A 7,545-nucleotide genomic window follows, 5' to 3' on the forward strand; every position below is an offset into this window, starting at 1 on the left:
TCTGTCTTTTCCTTGGGTTCTGGGTCTACGTCACGCTTACAAAAGCCTTGCCATTCCTGTCTCTAGAAATATATTCACAGTATTTTTCTCTTCATTTTTAGATGCTTTTATGATTCACATTTGCACGTAAAATTCCACCTGAAGTTACTTTCCTTGGGGCCCCAGCCCATGTTCTCCCAGTCCCGGTGGACCTTACCTCCATCCTGTGTTGGATGCCTCATTTCCTGGGTGACACTGAGCTCGGGGCTCTTTCATTTCTGAGCCCAGGCCACCCTGTTAGACTGGTTACAGCTTCAGAGGACGTTTTAATGCCTTGGAGGAAATCATACTGACACCTTTGTTCTCCACTGCTGTCACCATGTTTCTAGGTGAACTGCAGAGGGATGTTTTTCCAGTTCTGTCCCAAACCCTGTGCCCCCAGAGCACGAACACCCAAGGCTCAGCATGAACAGAGACCCTGCCTCCAGGATGGGCAATCAGGGCAGGTGATGGGTCAGCACATCCAGAAGGAAAACCAACACGGCAAAGTGTCCTGGAAGCTTCTAGAGGCCCAGGAGCAGCCCAAAGCAGCCTGTGGTGGACAGCAGGGTAGGAGTGGTCTGGGCAGTGGTGAGGTGACCGAGGCAGGGCAATAGTGCTTTTTGAGCTGGCACGACAGTACGCTCGATGTTGCCACAGGCCCAGGCTGACCTTGGCGGTTTGTTCATTTGCAGGTCAAGGTGCTGAGTGGGTAGCATTTAAGTGCCCAGGGACCTCATCATCACCCTGAGTGTCCCTCAGTCTTCATGTGCTCACCAGACAGTTCAACATTCCTCCTGTCTCCACTGTTGACCCCACTGGTCTGGAGGTCAGGCTGGGCCCAGGCTGGGGTCCTCCCGGCTCATGGAAGCCAGTGCTGTGGCCTCAGAGCACCTGCCACTCCCCCTCCATCCCCTTTCTCCTCCCTGCCTCCTCTTCCTCTTCCTCGTCTCCCATGGGCCCCCCTGCCCAGGAAGGAGGTTGCCCCCCAGTGAGGCCTCCAGGCTTCAGGATCTTGGTTTGGTCTGATGGGTTCAGAGTGGACCTTGACACTGACATAGAGGGATGGCCTGGGCCCCTCCCTCCCTGTGTCTGTGCCTCTGTCTCTTTTGCTTGAGGGCCCACGGGGTGGGGGTGGGGCCTGATGCGCAGTGTCCCTCCCTGGTTCTGCCTCGCCTGCAGCAGCCAGGAGCCTGGGGGCCTCACCCAGAATGCCTGCTCAAGCAGGAGGCTCACACAGGAGGCTCCCAAGGCTGCAGCCTTCTCTCTAGATTAAACTCCCCCGGAGAGGGGGAAAATGTCATGTTTCAACTGAAAATCACCAATATCCCCCCAAAAGGACACAGTCCCCCGCGTCCCCAGAAACTGGCCAGACAAGCAGATGGGCCCCAAACCCTGTGGAGGCAGCCTGGGCCGGGTCACCGAACCCCCTTGGCCTGAGCCGAGGGGGCTGTCCAAAGCCCTTCTGCTCCAGGTGATGTGGATTCACGGAGAAGGCCCTCAGCTGCCGGGCTTCCTCCCTCCTGGGAGCTGTTGGAAAACCTCAGCCTGTGGGACTGCCCTACAGCCGCCCAGCCTGATCTGAAGGCAGCCAGGCTCAGGGACATGCCTGGTCAGAGACTTCCCTGTGTCAGGGGACGGAGGCCCTGGTCATTGTCTTCCCAGGGACAGGGGCATGGAGGGACCTGGTCAATGTCTTCTCAGAAACAGAGGGAACTGGCCAAAAGGGGCTCAGACGATCCATAGACCCAAGATGCTACAGAACCAGGAGGGTCCACAGTGACGACGGCCATGAAACCACCTGTCTCCCGAAGGGCCTGCCGGTGGCGTCTCCCCCCATACACGTGACCAGGTGGGGAAGTCCAGGTTCCTGGGACAGAACTCCAAGTATGAAGCCCGGGCTCCCTTTGGTTGGAAGGCAGTGGCCCAGCCTCCACCACCCACCCCTCCCGGAGCCCCTGAGCAGCCCTGTCCTGACACGGGCCTCAGCCGGTCTACCCGGAGCAGCTGCTCTTTTGTTATAAACCAGAGCGCACCGGGAGGGAGGACGGCGGTGGGGGCCCCCGGGGCCTGCAGGCGCGGAAGCTGTGCGGCCCGGAAAACAGTCCGGCAATTCCTGCAATGCCATAGGAGCCTCCCCACGGGATGAGAACATCTCTGCACACAGACGTGCACACGCCTGCTCAGAGTAGTGCTGTCCCCGCTGGGGGGGGGGGGTGCTCAGGACGTCCCTCAGGTGACCCCGCAGTGAGTACTCAGCTCTAAGACAGGACGGGGTGCTGACCCCCGATGCGACGTGGACGGACACCTGCAATCAGCTAACTCTGAGCAAAGAAGACTGTTCTCCTTAACGTGGGCGGGTGGGCCTCAGCCATTCAGTTCAAAGCCTTCCGGTCAAAGGGAGGAGGCTGCCCAGAAAAGCAGGAATTCTACCCGAAGCTGCAACTTGAACTTGGGTCCACACCGCGCATTTCAGACTTGCCAGCCTCCTCATTGCATGAGTCATTTCCTTAAAAGAAATCCTTTTTTGTTTTTTTAATGTTTATTTTCTTTTTGAGAGAGGGAGAGAGAGAGAGAGAGAGAGCGCGAGCGCAAGTGGGGGAGGGGCAGAGGCAGAGGGAGACACAGAATCCGAAGCAGGTGCCAGGCTCTGAGCTGTCAGCACAGAGCCCGACACGGGGCTTAAACTCGTGAACTGTGAGATCGTGATCTGAGCCGGAGTCGGACGCAAACTGACTGAACCACCCCGGTGCCCCGAAAGAAATCCGTTATACCTTATGTCCTACCGGTTTCCTGGGCCACCCTGACTGACGGACGTCCTAACATTGGACTGGGTAGTGGTTGCACCGCTCTGTAAATTGACTCAGAATTTCTAGTTGCACTTTAATTGGTGGATGTCACGGTGTGTAGTTTCATCTCAAGAAAACTGTAACTGAACAACAGAAGCCCGGACGTGTCAGAGCTCAGCGCTAGCTGCCAGGTGCTCGGCCCCGGGCGACTGCACACCCCGGCACCTTCCCAGGGCAGCCCTCCCTGGTCCAGGCCCTCCTGAGCTCCAGCTCCTGCCCCGGCTCAGAAGGCCTAGACCCTCAGCAGCCTCAAAGCCCTGGGGGCCCAGACTGGGATTTGAGGCCCTGGCGAGGGTGGGGGGCACAGGCAGGGGACCCCCCTGCAGGATCCAGCCTGGCCTCTGAGCAGGCAGAGGAGCCTGGTGAGGCCATAAAGCCGGGCACCGTGCCTGACGGGTCGTGGGTCTTGAGCCAGACGAGGCCTCCATAAATCGTTGGCTAAGTGGGTGCTGGGTACCAGGGGTGCGGCACGGGGAGTGTCAGTGGGCCCAGAGAGGCCAGTGAGGCCACAGCAAACCTGTTGGGTCTCCACGTGGCAGTGTGGGGGCGAGTGCACACGTTAGGAGAGGGTGCACACGTGTGTGTCGATCATGTCCACAGGTGAGCCCCTGCCTCGTATTTTAAACTCTGAAGCACCCTGGATGGGTCGCCTGCCGGGCAGGAGGTGGGACACCAGCCCCAGCAGAGCACCAGGCAGTGGTGTGCCCGGAGGTGGGGGCAGCAGTGGGGGGGACAGGGGAGAGGGGAGGGGGTCGGCCAGGGGAGGCCGCGCTGGGGGCTGGAAGAGTGCGGTAGCAGAGAGAGGATAATCGATGGACACCACGGGTGGGGGGGTCTCTCGGGGAGGCGGTGAGGGGGCTGCTGGGAGGCAGGAGTTTGATTTCATTTCTTATCGGACCCAGGCCGGTGGGTGCGAGGCCTGTGAAGCCAGCAGCCTCTGGCCGTCCTGTCCTGCGCCTGAAGCTTCAGCCCTTTGCCAGGCAGTCCCTCCCTCCTGGATCCCACTGCCTCAGGGGAGCCCGCCCTGCTGAGCCTGTCTTGCCCCAGTGGAGGCTGGGGCCACCTGAGGTCCCAGCATCATGGGGTTTGGAGGCCGGGATGGGGTGGACTGTCCCGGGGCAGCAGACCCGTGCCCGCCTGTGCTCAGGGTCTGTACCACGAGGCTGGCAGGGAGGCTTGGCCCTGAGTGACCAGGAGAGACAAGCACACAGGCAGGAGTCCCAAGTCCAGTTTGTGCACAGGACCAGGGACCTCTGCCTTGTGTTCCCAAAGGGCCCCTGGGCCTCAGCTCAGCCTGCAGGAACCTGGCCCACGGGTCTGCCCTGTACCGACTCGGCCCTGACAGGGGACTCACTTTTCCTGGGGCTCTTCTCCCTCTTCCCCGGATGAGGCCCCTAGAAACTTCTGCCCTGCCTCTGTGCCTGTGTGTGTGTGTGCTTGCGTGCGCAGGTGCCTGTGTGGGTTTACGTGTGTGTCAATCTCTAGCCTCAAGTCGCCTAGGACCTGCGGCTCCCACTCCCTCTCTCTCAAGGATGTGCCTTGGCCCCTGCAGTCAGGACTGTCCTGCTGGCTGTCCCCCACCCCATTGCCCTGGGGCTACTGCCATTGCCTTGCTTCTCCTGACCCCGGAATCAGGGGCTTCCTAGCCTGACCCCCCAGCCTGCTGGTGGCCTCACCTCACCAGATTCCTCCATGCCCTCACTGCTACCTCGGAAAAACCCTGTCCCCACCCCTGCCACTCAAGGCCTCTGGGGTCAGGACACTGCTGACCCCGGTCTCATCTGTGTCCCCCAAGCCCATCATGGGGACATGGTGCCCCCTGCCTGCCCTTTGCCCCTGCCCTTCCTTCTGTGTCCCTGGAAGCCGCGTCCAGCACTCCTGGGAGCATTACGCAGGACACTCAGGTCCCTTCTGACACAAGATGTGTCAATCCAGGTCTTAAGTTTGAGGTCGAAAATGTAACTTTCTCAGTACTGCTCCAAGAAACGATGCAAAAAGCATTCTCATGTGCAGATGAATGGGGGCTGCAGGGACACTTTGGGGGCATCTCTGGTCTCCAAGGCTGGGGGCTTCCTGGCACACCCTAAAATCAGGATTTGGGAAGTGGAGACCTGGGGTCTTGGTCAAGGTGCAAACCTAGGGCCATTCTCTTCCACAAGCATTTGGGGTCCCAAGTGGGACCAATGGCCGCAGACCCCACCTTCAGGGGCTGCCTGCAGGGGCAGGAGCTGTCCACTCCCACATTAGGATCCTAGTGGGGCCTTGAAAGGGATCAGGAAGGGCCTGGATGGTACTGAGTCTGACATGCAGCTGAGGCTGAGACCTGCTCGTGGGGTAGGAGCCAGGCCACAGGGTAGCGTGTAGAGGCTGCGAGGGGTGGGGACAGGTCTAGAACCCTTCCCTGTGGGCTCTCTGTGGACAGAGCCTGGTGGCCTCAGTGTCCCCAGAAGGCCTAGCTCAGACACGGCACGCAGGAGGCATGAGATAAACTCCCATGCTGCAAAGGGGTGTGATCTGAACCTCCCAGCAGTTCCTGCCCTGGAATGCCATCCCCCAGCTGCCCCCTCCTCCCCGAGCAACGTGGGGCTGTCTTTTCCTACCCTGTGGCAGGCTGGGTGGCACGTGCCCACCAAGTCAGGGCAGCTGGACCAGGCCCCTGCAAAGGAAGATGTGCGTCCCCCCCAAGCAGACCGACAGGCCCCGCCCCGTGCTGTGGGAGGCATCCTGAAGAGGCTTCCCACCCCTCCACAGCCCATCCCCGCTGCCAGGCCGGGATAGGGGTGCAGAGCGCGGGGTTTATCGTCCCAGTGCTGACACTGTGCAGAATGGAGCCACGCGGGAGCTGGGAGGGTCGGGGACAGGGATGGGTCACAGAACAGCGGCGCCACAGGGACCGCACCGCAGCCAGGAGAGGAATGTGCCTGCCACGGGTCCCAGCAGGCCCTGGCCGGGCACTCACTGTGTCTACTGCTGTGGGTGGTGAAAACTCTGTGGGCCACGGCCTTCAGAAGCTGGTTCCGGGCCTGACGGACCCCTCTGACCCTCCCACAGACCCTCCTAGATGGTCTGGGTACCAGGAAGATGGCTGGGCTGCTGATGCTGAACTGAGCCATGCAGAAGGGAGAGCAGGGAACTTTCTGGATGAAGACTAAGTGATGGGGGACAGTGGGGGCCGAGGAGGGGCTCCAGGGGCAGACTGCATTCTGGGGCCCTTCCCTGCAGGACTCAAGCCTCCCCCACCTCTCGACCCCGGTGCTCACGTGGGGCCCCGGGACGCTCAGGCGCAGACCGCTCTAGAGGCCGCCGGAAACAGGGTGATGGTCTCGGTGGCCTGCTGGCTGCTGGAGGACAGCGAGTGGCCGGAGCCGCGCTGGAAGCGGACCCGGCACGGCAGGGAGTGGCCGGCGCCCGCGGGCCCGCGGCCACTCCTGGCGCGGAGCGAGCGCCGGCGGTACTCGCGGTAGTTCTTGGTGAGCAGCGTGTAGAGGAAGGGGTTGACGCAGCTGTTGCCATAGGTGAGGCAGGTGGTCAGGTAGTTGACGATGCGCGCAGTGCGCGGCGTCAGCGTCTGGGCCCCGCGGTACTGGGCGAGGAGCTGCCACAGCCAGAAGGGCAGGAAGCAGGCCCAGAAGAGCAGCACGATGCCCAGGATGAGGTAGAGCACCTTGGGGTTGGGCAGCCGCCGCGTCTGCGTGAAGGAGGCCCGCTGGGACAGCCAGTAGGCCCGGGCCAGGCGCACGTACAGCAGCCCGATGACCGTGCCGGGCCCCACGATGCTCGTGCCGAAGAGCAGGGTCAGGTAGGCGCGGTGGGCACGCGGGCCCCACACCGGGAGGCAGAGGCTCTTGTGGCCCCTGTGGACCAGCCGGATGGCCAGCATCATGGGCAGCGCCAGCAGCAGCGCCAGCAGCCACGTGCCCAGGGCGAGCACCTTGCGGTAACCCTTGGAGCGCTGCACCGTGTCCAGCGGCCTCAGCACCGCGGCGTAGCGCTCGCTGCTCATGACGGTCAGGGTGAAGATGCTGGCGTGCATGGTCAGGAAGTCCAGGCTGAAGAGAACTCGGCAGCCCACGTCGCCAAAGTGCCACTCCTTGGTGACGTAGGTGGCCACGATGAAGGGGATGCTGAGCAGGTAGAGGAGGTCGGCCAGCGCCAGGTTGACGACATACACAGACATGGAGGCTGAGGTGTGCAGGACGCGGCACATGACCACCAGCGTGTACACGTTGCCGGCCACGCCCACCACGCCCATGGCCGACAGCACTGCCCCGATGGCACCCGTGGCCACCAGGTCCTCCAGGGAGCTGGGCTCTGTGGGGCTGGCCCACGAGCGGTTGAGGGATGCGTTGGGGGCAGCAGACGGCTGGGGGAAACCGCTCACGGGCGCGGGGCTCAGCGCCATCTCACGCGGGGCTCCGTGCGGGGGCGTGCTGCTCCTTTGGACGGGGAGGGGGCATCTGTGGGCAACAAGCGTGCTCTGTGGGAGAAGATGCTCATTAAAGATGCAGCTGAGGCAACCACCACGCTCCCAGGAGGCTGTGTGAGGGCACAGTCCCCACCTGGCTCAGGGGCCTGCAGAGGGACAAGGATCATCGTCTCCCGATGCCCCTTTGGGGACTCTCTGTTCAGAGCCCTACGGCTCTGCCTCATTTTCCCCAGCTTTCCAGGGGGCCTAGAA

General features: G+C 62.0%; 1 protein-coding gene across 1 annotated transcript; it reads right to left on the reverse strand.

Moving 5' to 3' along the window:
- Positions 1-6,144: 6,144 nt before the first annotated feature.
- On the reverse strand, positions 6,145-7,335 carry UTS2R (urotensin 2 receptor). Its single transcript, XM_049635408.1, has one exon. It carries the CDS (start codon positions 7,267-7,269, stop codon positions 6,145-6,147), a length of 1,125 nt encoding a protein of 374 aa, XP_049491365.1. The 5' UTR covers positions 7,270-7,335.
- Between the last annotated feature and the right edge of the window lie 210 nt (positions 7,336-7,545).

The sequence above is a fragment of the Panthera uncia genome, chromosome E1 (assembly GCF_023721935.1).
Source record: "Panthera uncia isolate 11264 chromosome E1, Puncia_PCG_1.0, whole genome shotgun sequence".
In the NCBI taxonomy this organism is placed as follows: Eukaryota; Metazoa; Chordata; class Mammalia; order Carnivora; family Felidae; genus Panthera; species Panthera uncia.

Coding starts and splice junctions, on each gene's coding strand:
- UTS2R (XM_049635408.1), bottom strand. CDS start 7,269: ATGGCGCTGAGCCCCGCGCCCGTGAGCGGTTTCCCCCAGCCGTCTGCT.